This window comes from Oikopleura dioica, chromosome 1 (genome assembly GCF_907165135.1).
Source record: "Oikopleura dioica chromosome 1, OKI2018_I68_1.0, whole genome shotgun sequence".
Classification (NCBI taxonomy): domain Eukaryota; kingdom Metazoa; phylum Chordata; class Appendicularia; order Copelata; family Oikopleuridae; genus Oikopleura; species Oikopleura dioica.
The window spans coordinates 1,807,264-1,820,783 of NC_137291.1; the positions used below are offsets into that span (position 1 = coordinate 1,807,264).

At 40.3% G+C, this 13,520-nt stretch overlaps 5 protein-coding genes across 6 annotated transcripts; 2 read left to right on the forward strand and 3 right to left on the reverse strand.

Moving 5' to 3' along the window:
* Positions 1-957: 957 nt before the first annotated feature.
* LOC145711259 (uncharacterized) lies at positions 958-1,765 on the forward strand. Its single transcript, XM_081788984.1, has 5 exons — positions 958-1,084; positions 1,170-1,345; positions 1,384-1,459; positions 1,508-1,576; positions 1,620-1,765. Exons 1-5 carry the CDS (start codon positions 1,010-1,012, stop codon positions 1,707-1,709), a joined length of 486 nt encoding a protein of 161 aa, XP_081645110.1. The 5' UTR covers positions 958-1,009; the 3' UTR covers positions 1,710-1,765.
* Positions 1,766-5,758: 3,993 nt separating this feature from the next.
* LOC145711436 (uncharacterized) lies at positions 5,759-6,843 on the reverse strand. The gene is made up of 4 exons (XM_081789128.1): positions 6,765-6,843; positions 6,353-6,718; positions 5,968-6,290; positions 5,759-5,819 (listed from the first exon to the last, which is right to left on the reverse strand). Exons 2-4 carry the CDS (start codon positions 6,653-6,655, stop codon positions 5,759-5,761), a joined length of 687 nt encoding a protein of 228 aa, XP_081645254.1. The 5' UTR covers positions 6,656-6,718; positions 6,765-6,843.
* Positions 6,844-8,617: 1,774 nt separating this feature from the next.
* On the reverse strand, positions 8,618-10,086 carry LOC145711077 (uncharacterized). Its single transcript, XM_081788803.1, has 4 exons — positions 9,392-10,086; positions 9,203-9,343; positions 8,951-9,164; positions 8,618-8,713 (listed from the first exon to the last, which is right to left on the reverse strand). The coding sequence occupies exons 2-4, from the start codon at positions 9,260-9,262 to the stop codon at positions 8,655-8,657; spliced, it is 333 nt and encodes a 110-aa protein (XP_081644929.1). The 5' UTR covers positions 9,263-9,343; positions 9,392-10,086; the 3' UTR covers positions 8,618-8,654.
* A 270-nt stretch (positions 10,087-10,356) lies between these two features.
* LOC145711437 (uncharacterized) lies at positions 10,357-12,211 on the forward strand. The gene is made up of 3 exons (XM_081789129.1): positions 10,357-10,561; positions 11,242-11,585; positions 11,888-12,211. Exons 1-3 carry the CDS (start codon positions 10,357-10,359, stop codon positions 12,209-12,211), a joined length of 873 nt encoding a protein of 290 aa, XP_081645255.1.
* Positions 12,212-12,240: 29 nt separating this feature from the next.
* LOC145711272 (uncharacterized) lies at positions 12,241-13,390 on the reverse strand. 2 transcript variants are annotated; one of them, XM_081788993.1, is made up of 5 exons: positions 13,100-13,390; positions 13,001-13,018; positions 12,762-12,917; positions 12,547-12,720; positions 12,241-12,502 (listed from the first exon to the last, which is right to left on the reverse strand). In XM_081788993.1, the coding sequence occupies exons 1-5, from the start codon at positions 13,185-13,187 to the stop codon at positions 12,258-12,260; spliced, it is 681 nt and encodes a 226-aa protein (XP_081645119.1). In that variant the 5' UTR covers positions 13,188-13,390; the 3' UTR covers positions 12,241-12,257. The 2 variants fall into 2 exon arrangements, with proteins under 2 accessions (XP_081645119.1, XP_081645120.1); XM_081788994.1 differs by lacking the exon at positions 13,001-13,018.
* Positions 13,391-13,520: the final 130 nt, after the last annotated feature.

Genomic DNA, 13,520 nt, shown 5'->3' on the forward strand with positions numbered 1-13,520 from the left:
GAGAACCTCTCAAACTGAAGATTGGTCGATTTTTATTTTTCTTTATTTGCATTTTTACAGTGAATCGTTTTTTATACATCTTGGCTTGAATTTTCTGAAATTTTCGTGGTTCTTCTTGGTTCAGAAACTGATTTTGACGATGCTGTGTTTCTTCGACTTTTGGATTCTTCCTCGAGTTCCTCTAGAATTTCCGGCATCATGACGAAGGATTTTCTGATCTCGCTTCCGAAGTCTGTTGGAATGCTCATCGATCTATTCTGCTGCACTCTCCTGAAATATTTTGATAAAAAAAGGAGGAGATTTGTAGTGCTTATTCTATTGTATGACTTTTGCAACTTCATTCTGAAAGCGAGCTTGCCCTTGGCGCGCGAAGAGCGCATGCGGCGCACTGTACCTGACCAATACAGTACAGCGAGACTAGCCAAGCAGCGAGCGCGCAGGTGCTGTAAAAACCAAACTCCTCCGTTTTCCGTGCTCCTCCTTGGTTTTTAATGCTCCTCCTCGGATTTCGAAGCTCCTCCACGAAATTCCGTCATTGTCCACGGATCTCTATATAAACCGTTCACTGTGCACACATAATTAATCACACTCCCAGAGATAAACTTGAGTGATCCGCTATCAAACACCCCATCAGTAGAATTAATGATTTCGATGAACTTTTCTTCTAATTTACAAACATTGATTATCTAGGGAAAATTTACAGGGTTGAAAAGTCCGGCCATGATCACAAAATGATTCATATTGAATTTATCAGAATGATAAACGCTCAGTTGGGCGAAATGCCTTTATCGGTTCACGAAAGGAAATGTGGCGCGGCGTTTCGTTTCTTGATTTTGCTTACGCGCTGATTTTCATTTCAAGAATCGGTGCGGACGAATCTTGATTCACTCATTTTGGAACCACTTTAGGTTTTTCGTTTTCAGCAGAGTTGGCAAATTAGCACTCCATGTCTTTCGAGGAAATTCGAAATCAACTGCGTGAAATTGAAGAAAATCATGAAAAAGAGATAATGCAGCTTCAAATGGAAAAAGACGATTTTGCCCGAGAAACTCTTCGCCGCTCAGTCAGCCTTAGCAACCTTGAGGTAAATATTTATGATTGTATCAAGTAAAATAGTGAATATACGAAAATTTCTTTTCGTTTATACGAAAAATAAAAGTATTCTTTAGGGTGCTTACAAAAACGCGCTCAAGCTGCAAGAAAATTTAGAAAAAGAAAATTCGGAGTTGCAGATTGAAAGGACCGAGCAGCAAAAAGCAATGACGAAGTTGAAGAAAGAAAATGCCAATCAGCAAAAAACAATTACGAAGTTGGAGGAAGAAAAGGCCGTGCTGCAGCAAAAACTGTAAGAATTCCATTTAAAAAATACTAATTATTCTTAAGAGCTGCGTATGCTTCCTTCGATGCCTTTATGAAGATGCAACAAGAAAATGCTGTGAATAATGCTGTGGCAGAAGCCGTAAGTTTGATATAAATCTAAGGCTAGGAATTTAATTACTTGCTTCAGTTGATGAAACAACGAGCTGCTACGGAGCGAGAAAAGGAGGTCGCGAGAGAAGCAGGAAGAGATGAAGCGGTTAGTCTCTTAGAATTTTGTTTGATCTGTATGATTTCTTCAGTTTCGAGGCATGGCGAATGCCTGCATGGAAGAAGGCCCCGAACAAAAATCGCGACGAAAGAAAGCTCGACGAGGCACTGAGCGACGCTAAGCGGCGGTATTCAGTTACTCCTAAAATTTAGATTGTTTGAAAATAAAAAAAAAATATTTCTGTCAAAACTTTCTCGTTCTTAATTTCAGATAAGAATAGATAAAGAATACTCAGCAGGGCATTCTGTTATCTGAGCTGGTGGTCCAAATGCAAAAGCCGCAGTTTGCATTGTTTGATTTCCAACTTGAGCAGATCCACGTTTTAAAAATCAGGGTTTTCAATTTCGGATATCCGTCGATCCGCTCGTCAAGTACAGCTAAAATACAGTCATTCTGCTTGTAAGAGTGAAATAAATGTAGATCTGCGTTTAGCATCTCCGACTTGTTTTAAGAACAGAACGGTCGAGTTCATTTTCGATACAAAAATTTTTCGGAGCATTATTCATGTTTGTTTGGAAACAGGGATATTACCAAGGAGGAGTCTGTAATTTCGTTAGCTTGAATAGTGTTTACGAAATTTCAACTCAGTAAACACGGCTGGCCCGCTAATTCAGTTCCCCTTTTTTCGTGAACTTGGAAAATCGCTTTGATTCGGGCTATCTACTCTTTAGACAAGAGAGGGAATTAATCCTATGGCTTAATATTTCTTATTATCCTCTCACGGCCGCCGTCTGATAATGTCCAACGTGAGCCAGTTAACCTAAGCTGCAACAATCGCATGATTCTCGGGCTCTGATCCGCTGCGGGAAATCCGAATTCGGGCGATCTTTTCTTTCTTTTTCACACCAGGTTCGTTTTTTTCGTAAGAAAAGGGATGATTTCGCAAGATCAGATGCACTAGTTTTGTATTTAGAGAAATAAACTGTGCTGTGCACTTGTTCTTGCGTATTCAGAAAGCGAAAATATTATGGGCGCGGTTTGTCATGGAACGGATCACTGTCAGATTATCCAACAGTATACCAATGATGGTGGCAGTTACTAGTAAATTCTGCCGCGTTCGGCCTCCTTTAGACGGCTTGTTTGCGCCTTAGAAGCTATTTCTCTCTTTCTGTCTATTTCCTTCAAACTGCAGTTTTTCGAATTCGTCCTTTTTGCGCGATTTAGAATCGAGACCGCTTCCCGAGATTTCACACTATCGCCTTGCTGCTCACCTGCGCAAGATTGAGGTGAATCTCAATCTTGCATCGGGTCTAACCCTAAGCTGCAGAAAAGAAAAAAGAGAATCTTCTGCGGTTTGTTTATCATTTTTTTTGAAAAAATATCAGCAAGCTTGAATTGCAAATTTTCTGAGAAGCAGTTTGAACTTCGAAGACGGCAACCTTTCAACACGTAGCTGCATTGCAACAAAATTCTGGGCATTTAATCAACACAACAACTTCAACTTGCTCCCTTAGGTACTTATTTTCTTCAAACGACGATCACGAAGCTTCCAAGATGTCTACAAGAGTGATCTTACCGTAAGTATTGGAATTATACAATTTGTACCCTTTTCTTTGTCACTTGCAAAATAGAAGCAAGCAGTACAAAATTTGGTGACTGAAAAAAACGGCGAGAATTTACGACTGTAAATCACGATTCCCCGAACACGATCGAAGAGAGCTGCTGTCACGATCGAAAAGAGCTGCTGATTCGATAGAAGAGAGCTGCTGATACGATCGAAAAGAGCTGCTGTAAACGATTTTTCCTGACTCTCCTAAGGACAGCTATAAGGTCCTTTATAAACTATATCCAGGGTGAACCTAAGCAAGCGGAGTTTAACCATAAGTTGAACCACCGACAGATGAACCTTTAGGATCGATTTTCGCAAATATAATCGGACCTTCTGAGCGCTTCAACAATGAGTGACACGTATTTCAAACTTGTTATCGATCTGAGCAGAACGGAGCTCGTGAAAATTTACGATTCACTGGATGGGCGAGTCTTTCCAACGCCAATTCCAATAAGTGATAAAGCTTCCGTTGCCGCGAATATCCTTCACGTGGATGAGTCAGTCCTCTCTCGCGGAAAGAAATACTTTTTCAAGAAAGAAGCCGAAGGCTCTGTTAAATATCTACCCAATTTTGCCGCGGATCACCCAAATGTAGCAGATTCGGTTGAACAAAAATACGCGAAAAGACACCACCGATTGGATCTCGATCGAATTCAAACGTCGAAAAACGCGAAAGATGTTGATTCATTGATTGCAAATCTACCCGTCACTGATAGCGATATCGAAGACGAAGTCGATCTGTACGACGATGAATCTGTAAACGAGGCGGACGAAACTGTAATTCCAAATACAGGGAACTCTGAAAAACGTGAGAATATCAAGAAAGAAAATACTGAGCCAAAGCCGCGTGTGCAAAAACCAAAGTCAACAGCGAAATCAACTCCACCAATGTCGACGTCAGTGCAAACATCGTCAACATTAAAAGTTAAACCACCGAAATACGATGGAACAATACCTATCGCTTCCTGGCTCAAAAAAATCTCGATATTTACGCCCACTGTTCCAGGTTGAAAGACAATGAGGTAATCACAGTGGCACTAACGACACTTCTGAACGAGTCAGAAGGCAGTCATATCATCGAGAGCCTTGAAGAAGAAGACCTCAACGATTGGAGAAAATTCAAACAGCGTCTAACAGCGATGCTTGGTAAAACCGCTGACTACTACAAAAATGAATTCAAAACCTACAATCGCGGATCCGACAGCTTCGGAATGTGTCTAAGCAAACTGATCAGTCTTTACAAACAGGGATTCGGCCTGAAAAATCTAACACAAAACGACAAACTTCTAATCATAGAGCGATTTGCTGAAGCTCAGGATCAGAAAATCCGCGAACTGCTTATGCGAGAAAAATCAGCGTTAACGATCGAGAATATTGCTACAAGAGCAAATGAAATCGAAAATGCTATCCCGAAACGCGACATTAACTTCAGTATCAAAACTGAAGAAAGAAACGAGATGTTCCGAGAGTTTGTGAACCAAATTAAAGAAATGATTCGTGCAAATCGAAGTGATGAGAGAAGAATCACTGAAAAAATCAACCCGGAAAAACTGGAAGGATACTGCATCAACTTCATTAACAATCGCAATTGCAGATTTAAAGATGAGTGCAAATATCTTCATTCCGAAAATGCGCCGAGAAGAGTTATTGACTATGTTTCTCAACTGAAGAAGACACAGTTCTCGACCTATTCTGCGATTGTACAAATCAATCGCAGGCAAAACACAATAAAAACGAGAAAAATATAATCCAAAAAATGAGAAGAGAGGAGAAGAGATGAATACATTTAAGAGCAATCCCAATGAGAGGGATGATCAAATTTTTCGAATTATTATTCTGCAGCCATCTCAAAAGCTGTAAGAAAATGATATCGAAATCATCGCGAGAGTTCAAAATCAATACGATAACTAAGAGGGAGAAGTTTTTCCGCCGAGAAATTATACGAAAATATAAGGAATGTAAAACGAGACCTTCTTGAGTCCTTACAGCTTAAAAATAGCTGACTGTATGCTGGAAGACCATCAACAAACAGAGAATGAGAAGGAGCGAGAACCGTGCCATGGACCTCGTATAATCCATGTTATCAAATGGCTAGTTAGCTTCAACGCAGAGGAAACCTGCTCTATCAAACCCAGCCTTGGCCCGCACAGCTACCCTGATGGCTACTGGACTTGTGGACCTCTATTTTTATGTGATATTTGTGCCCACCGCGCGCACCCGGGCCCAAATCTCTCCATATGATATGTTTCATGATGAAAGTAGAAGCAAAAATCGCCTGCTTCGCGTACAGCTTAGTTTATCGAAGAAAAGAAAAAAAAATTATACAGAGATCGACGAACAACACCGATTGATCACGATTAACAATCAACTGATGAGTGAGCAACACTTTATTCCTGAAATATGTGCAAAAGTCATAAATTAAGAAAGGAAGGATTTGTAGTGCTTATTCTATTGTATGACTTTTGCAACTTCATTCTGAAAGCGAGCTTGCCCTTGGCGCGCGAAGAGCGCATGCGGCGCACTGTACCTGACCAATACAGTACAGCGAGACTAGCCAAGCAGCGAGCGCGCAGGTGCTGTAAAAACCAAACTCCTCCGTTTTCCGTGCTCCTCCTTGGTTTTTAATGCTCCTCCTCGGATTTCGAAGCTCCTCCACGAAATTCCGTCATTGTCCACGGATCTCTATATAAACCGTTCACTGTGCACACATAATTAATCACACTCCCAGAGATAAACTTGAGTGTCAATAAACTACGAGATAAAAACTTTTGTACCCTTTTTCTTTGTCACTTGCAAAATAGAAGCAAGCAGTACAGATTTTTGACCTTACCTTGGTTCCATTTGATAGGCCATTCCCGGCGCTCCATTTTTCTGCCCTTTCATCAAATGCCTCATATACGGGCTGTTTCTCACTTGCTGTCTTCCTTCATGAGTATCGACGGAGAAAACACTTGGACTTCGCCCCTGTTTGATCATGAACTCGCTGCTCTGAAGGTCATCTTGTTTTTCGCTCGTTTCTATCGACGGAATCGGCGCAGCTTGGGTCTGTTTTGACAAGGAAGAAATCGTGAGAAATCCAAGAAAATGTAGGATGATGATTGTGATGATTTTTAAAACGAGGGTGACGGAAATGTAGATGACTCCTCGACTCCACTGAAATAGAAAATGAAAATAAGCTAGAATTAATTGACCAATTATATTATATTAAATTTAACCTTATATTGAAGCTCATCATAATCTAAGTAATCGTATCTCAAACTTCCATAAGAACTGACATAAACCAGCAGGCAAGAAAACAGCAACAACAAACTGATTCCAAAACCAATCAGAGCACCACTCAGCCAAATAATAGCAGGAAGAATTTCTTTGGACTTTTTGCTTTCTTCGCATTTTTGAGAGTATTTGTTGCCCATGTAGGCGGCGAGAATGGAAAAGATGGAGATGATGAAGGAAAGAATGCTGGTCGTTTTGAGGATGAGAAGGGTTTCCGAGCTCATTTCGACGGAATGATAAATCATTGACCCAAGACGGCTGTTTCTGTTGTGAGACAAGGAATTGAAATCTGCGCAGTAGACATTTCCCTGAAGATGAAGACAAATATGAGCTTATTGCAAAAAGATGAATTACTTTTGAAACATCTGTTCGGCAATAACCCCATATTCCTGCCTCCAGATAAAAGTCTTCTGAGTCTTCTGTTAGATCAACTACAACCGGTTATTCAATGAATAAAAAACAAAAATTTTGATGAGAAAACCGATTTCCTGAAACCCAGGATCCAGACAAAATCGCAGCACCATGCAGCGCAAAGCCCAAAAGCTCAGATCCGGAAGCAATGCAGAGCGCGTAAAAGCGCATATTCAAGTTTTCTCTGCGGGTTAGTAAATGTCGCTCTTCAGAGTAAGCGTTGCGTTCTGCGTGATGTGTGCAGATCGTTAAACACGATGACTTCTGCTATTTGGAAACCATGCTCTATCATAACGTTCCGCTTCGAACGAAGCGCTGGGCAGTCATAGCCGAAGGGCCGTCTCAGCCCCATTCCTTGATTTTTAAATTTAGGCTTGAATACCCTTCGGGCCGTCTCAGCCCCGTTCCTTGATTTTTAAATTTAGGGGCTTGACGCCCTTCGGGCCGTCTCAGCCCCGTTCCTTGATTTTTAAATTTATGGGGCTTGACACCCTTCGGGCCGTCTCAGCCCCGTTCCTTGATTTTTAATTTAGGCTTGATTGGCCCTTCGGGCCGTCTCAGCCCCGTTCCTTGATTTTTAAATTTAAGGGCTTGACATCCCTTCGGGCCGTCTCAGCCCTGTTCCTTGATTTTTAATTTATGGGTTTAGCCCTTCGGGCCCTTCGGGCCGTCTCAGCCCCGTTCCTTGATTTTTAAATTTAGGCTTGATTGCCCTTCGGGCCGTCTCAGCCCCGTTCCTTGATTTTTAAATTTGACGGCCCTTAAGGGGCGTCTCAGCCCCTTCGGGCCGTCTCAGCCCCGTTCCTTGATTTTTAAATTTAGGGGCTTGACATGCCCTTCGGGCCGTCTCAGCCCCGTTCCTTGATTTTTAAATTTAAGGGTTTGACGGCCCTTCGGGCCGTCTCAGCCCCGTTCCTTGATTTTTAATTTAAGGGCTTGACGGCCCTTCGGGCCGTCTCAGCCCCGTTCCTTGATTTTTAATTTAGGCTTGACAGCCCTTCGGGCCGTCTCAGCCCCGTTCCTTGATTTTTAAATTTAGGGGCTTGACGGCCCTTCGGGCCGTCTCAGCCCCGTTCCTTGATTTTTAAATTTATGGCTTGACGGCCCTTCGGGCCGTCTCAGCCCCGTTCCTTGATTTTTAAATTTAGGCTTGATTTGCCCTTCGGGCCGTCTCAGCCCCGTTCCTTGATTTTTAAATTTAAGGGGCTTGACGGCCCTTCGGGCCGTCTCAGCCCCGTTCCTTGATTTTTAAATTTAAGGGGCTTGACGGCCCTTCGGGCCGTCTCAGCCCTGTTCCTTGATTTTTAAATTTAAGGGGCTTGAGATCGGCGTTGGACTCTGAGGTGATCAATCTCAGTTATGTCCCCAACCCCACCCACACCCATTGGAGGTGGAAATACAAATTATTCAAGTTTTTCTTTTTATTATGGTTTTTATTTGAATGTTTAAAATTTAAATTTTTTATTTGCGGATTCTTTATCTCGCTTCGACTTTTGACTCAAAAATCATTTTTGAGCTTTAAAAATGATTGTCTAGGTTTTCTCAGGCTTAATTTTGCAAAAATGAAAAAATCGATTTTTCGGCCCCTATACCCTTAATTTTTCGAAAATTTTTTTGATTTTTTCTTGATTAGGACCTCAGAAATATGTCCACAAAATTTCATCCCTCCAGGTCAAGTGCAAAAAGTCCATTTTCCCACTGGCGCAACCCCAGTCATAGGTGTTTTATTGCTTGCTATAGGAGAAATTAAGGACGTCCTAAATAATTTCGAATCGCGAATAAACGGACAAGGAAGGTTATAAATGAGTATTTATTGTATTAGAAAATATGGCTTCAGCAAACTCGTTCTGTCAATTTTGCAATCTTCAGCGCCCATCTTCCACTGATAAAATCTAAAAACGATGATTAAGAAACATATTTATGAGAAGTTTCAAAACAAAATGGCCTTGTTCATCCTTGAATCGGTGCATGTGATAGCTTCTTTATTCTTCAGGCCACGTGGCCTTTCCTTTCCCAGAAATCTTGAAGATTTGAGAAAAAGTAAGGCTACGTGGCCTTAATGTTGAACAAGGCAACTCTTGCAATTATTTAAGGATGAACAAGATTACTCCTTTTAAATATTTTTTTACCTGGAATTCCATCAAGACAAGCAAAATCAGAAGCGATTTTTTCCAAGCCCTCTTGAAAAGCGCTCATTAATTTGCAAGGATTTGAACTCAATTTTGAGTTCTCCTCGGTCCATGATTTGAACGAAGAGCCACCGTAGCTCTCGAAGTCAAAAGGAATGAGACAGGAAGAAGATTTAGTTGAGGCGATCATTTGATTGATTGGTACCATTTGATGCTTAATTTTTTGAAGAAAGAAAGTTTGAGAATTCGCACCTTGAAAGCCCACGGTTTGATATTGACCATTTTAAGGACTTTGATCACGTGATTCTCCATTTTTCGCAGCAGCTGGATTCCTTCTTCGACATGGAATGAATCTCTTGATCTATCTATTTGCTGAATCTGCCCCCATTCGACCTAAAATAGTCCGAAATTTCCGACCAAAAATTCCTATTTCAAAAGTACCTCGAATTTCCAGGAAGCAAGATTTGGTGGAAAGTGAAGCTCAATTTTGCTCCCCGCTTTGAAAACTTCCGGCAAACTCGGGCTCGAAGGAAAATGTCCGAACCGCAGAAGCTCCAGTAGTTCTCTCGATAAATGACCGAAAGCCGCTCTTCAGCGCAGTTTTCGATCTTTTTGAAGACAAATGGGGTAATTCTCAAGCTCACATCGGCAGAAGGAGTAAATTGATAGACGACATCTTCGGTCTGGTCGCGAAAATCTTCGCTGGAGAATTTCTGTGGCGCGAATTCGATTGGAGGGTGAAAAACAGAGTTTCTGGCAGACATTTGATGATCTTTGGGAACATGTTTATTCGGCCGGCCAGCGATCTTTTCAAATTTCAAAATGCCGCTATTTTAGATTAAAGAAAATGTAGTTTTGAAAATTTTCCTTGTAATTATTTTTTCTGAAATCAATCTTGTTCAATGACTGGGCCTCTAAAAGGCAAGCAAACCAATAAAAAGCTTCATGCTTTCTCTCTTTTTTTCTCTTTGACTTGAAAAAAGGAATGATGCTCTTTGTAAAGATATGTGTGTTAAAAAGCGAAAATGATAATTCGCGCGGTCTAACCACCTAGTTTATAGTAAAGACAAAAGGCAATCAACCAACTGGTTTAAAACGTGTTCGCTGCGGCTTAACCCGTTGGAGGCCTTTTCTAAAGGATTAGTGTGCTTTAACCTGAAACAAAAGTCCCGAGAGTTGCATTTCTTTGCCCCACTTAAAGGCCTTCCCGTCACTTTTTTCTCTCCAAAGAGAAAAAAAAACGTGGCTTGTTCAAGCTCGGTTTTATCTAATCAAACATATCCGGCCTCATTAAACTCCCGTATCGTATTTCCAAAAGGTCTAATCGTCTGATAATTTTCCTGTTTTCATATAAAACGCACAGGTCCTTAATTCAACAGGGCCTTTTTTCATCAAGACAGAAAAGAATGAAGCTTTTTACGATTTTTGCAATTATCGGTTTTTCTGAAGGATACAAGAGAAAATCGGCGAACGTTTGTCATAATTACCACGAAAAAGTTTTTGGAGAAGAAAATGGGGAAATCGGGATGAGTGATTTGACAAAGAGAGAATATTCGATCTTTCCGAGCTTTTTCAGATGCAATTGGACCATTCAAGCGCCAAAGGATAAAAGTAAGAATATTTTTGAATCGATTTCAAAAAACCATAATATTTTCGTTGTTTCGATAATTCAGGATTTTTGGTAAAAAATCGTGATCAGTACTTATTTAAAAGCAATATTGTTGTCAAAGAGAAACTGACGTACTTTCATGTCAACTTAAAATAGGGGACTGCCTTAATCGTCGTTAAAACGTTGCATCGAACTGTTTTAGTCGTCGTTAAAACGTTGCATTGGGCTGCCTTAGTCGTCGTCTTGGGAGAATCTGGAAAGTCTTCGGAGAATCTGGAAAGTCCAGAAACACTCTGAAAGCGCTGGTTGGCGCGCGCCTACCTATCTTGAAATTGAAAAAGGCAAGATGACTCAGACGACGACTAAGGCAGCCCAATGCAACGTTTTAAGGACGACTAGAGCAGTCCGATGCAACTTTTTAACGATGATTAAGGCAGCCGATGCAACGTTTTAACGACGATTAAGGCAGTCCCCTATTTTATTATAGTTAACTTTAAGATTTCTTATCGTTGAATCATTATTTTTTTCTAGAAAGCAAGTAGACGAGAACTATATTTATGCTTTAAAAATGCTGAAATTCAATTTTCGAAAAACAGGGTGTTTGTTAAAAACCCTTAATAATCACTTTAGTCGAACCATTAACAATTATCAATTAATTATTTTCTTTATAATTATATTCAAGAGCTTTTGGTAAAAGTCAGTCGATCTTCAAACGCGGCCTACCCGCGTCACAAGCCGCAAAAAATGCCTGGAACGTGCGACGATAAGCTCGCCATCGCGACCGAAACCGATAGCTACAATATCTGCGGCTTTTATAGCACCTTCCCGCCCGCTTTTCTTCTTTCAGAAGGTGAAGAATTGAACTTTTTCTTTTCGACGATGACTGGTGGACAGATGACTTGGGATTTTGACGTCAGCTGGGAGGAATTGTGGGATGAGCAGGAAGGTGTGGAGAGGATTCAAGAATTGATGAGTCATTTCAAGAAGGTGTTGAAGATGGTTAATAAGAAACATTATTCGATTAAGGTATTCTTGACAAAAATTTTTTGCTTATTATTATATATACCATATTATATATACAACTTTACTGTAAAAGAAATACAGTAAAACCACTGAATACGTCATGGCGATGTGTCAGGAACCGAAAAAACTCGACAAATTTTTCGTTGAAATTTTCAACCAATCAAAAGCCTTGATTCGGTCTACCGGCCAATCAGCGGCCGACTACCCGCCAACGCAAAATTTGTCGAATTTTTATCGTTTCTTGATGCAGCCCCTAAGTAAAACTGTATAACTAATAAATTCAAATCAAAAATTTATTTTTTTAGTACAAAATGAATCAGCTGAGCCCAATGTTTTCTTCGACAAATCTCATCTGCAACTCACCACTCAACCCGTCAAAATACGGCGCTGCCACCTTCCGAAATTGGACAAATACGGTCGAAAAAAGCTCCAATCCTTGCAAACTCGCAACCTCCATCAAAACCGGCCTCGAGTTTTTCCTCGACAATCATGTCTGCCTCGACGGCGTTTTCAAATCAAAAGCGGATAAATGGAAGTCTTTGGTGGAAAATTTCAATGGTGATTTTTGCGAAATGAAACACGAAGAAAAACGCTTCGCGAAAATAATGAGAATGGTCAATCGAGGGTGAGCATTTTTCTCCTTTTTCCTGTCAATAAATCTCTTTATTTAAAAAATCACAGACCAGTACTTTGACCGCATTTTCCAAAAGCATAAAACCAAAGAAAAGTGCAGATCAGAATAAAGGGGATGAAATATACGATCGTCAGAAAATAGACTAGAAACATTGCATTTATGACGAGGTTGAAAAGGACGATTTTCATCTTCCGGAGATATTTCGGATTCAAGGCCATTATGAAGGGCAATTGAAGTGCGTAGAGGATCCCGATTGAGCATAAAGCAAGACTGATCCCGACGATCACTAGAATTTGAGTAAAAAAGGGTAAATTTTTATAAAAAATTTACCTTGAAGAAGCTTGAATTTCAGCCCAATCGTAACAGAACTATTCTCATCCAAATAATAAAAAACAAAAACTAGAATCGCCCAGAGAAAAGAAATCAAAACCATAAAAACATTGCAAATCGAGTAAATCTTCGAGGCTCCAGTCAAGCAGGTCCTTTCTTTCCGCAGTTCAAAGTCTAAAAATGCTCTTTTCGAGTTAAAAAAACTTGAGGATTACCGAGGTCAAGGACTTTTCTAGGGCGAAAAGCGACCTGAAGGCAGGAGATAACGAGAATGAGGGTTGAGAGGATCAGCTCATAATAGCCGAAAATGATAAGGGTGAAGCGAAGACTTTCGTATTTCAGCGGGTAAATTGACGATGCAGCATTTTGATCTTTGAACCAATAATTTTTCAAAAAGAAAATAATGTAATTTGATTAGATGAGGGACCTACAGATAGACGCTATTGGTACTTACAGGAAAATTTCAGTGGTACTGAAAAGAAAAAAAAGTTTACATGTAAAAATAAAAATCATCTTCTGGTTTTTATTTTTGCGAAAAAATCTCATTTCAAACCTGGATTACAAGATGTTTTCTCAAAGCAGGAAAACAGCTCCGCGCTAGAATTTCCTCCTCCGACCAAATTGCAAGTTTCGAGACTCATTTTCGTTTTCTCCTTTTCTTCGATTTTCGATCTCTTGTTTACGAATTGAAAAAGATTCAAAGATTCGTTGCTAAGTTAAAATTTAAAGCTGAGACGAATATTTGTTTTATCCATTCTACTTGAAATAAAAGACCTGAGCTAAGTTGTGATAATTGCTCGCAGACAAAGATCTATTGAAAAATTTAGCTTTCAGAATTCTGAAATTGTTCCGCTTCTGCAATAAAAATAATCAAATTGGCCTGGTTTTTTCCCATGTCAGAAGAAATTGACAATAAAGGGTTCGCGGAAGGGGACCGTTTTGAATTTTCCGGTTTGCTTTTTTGAGTCCTTGTG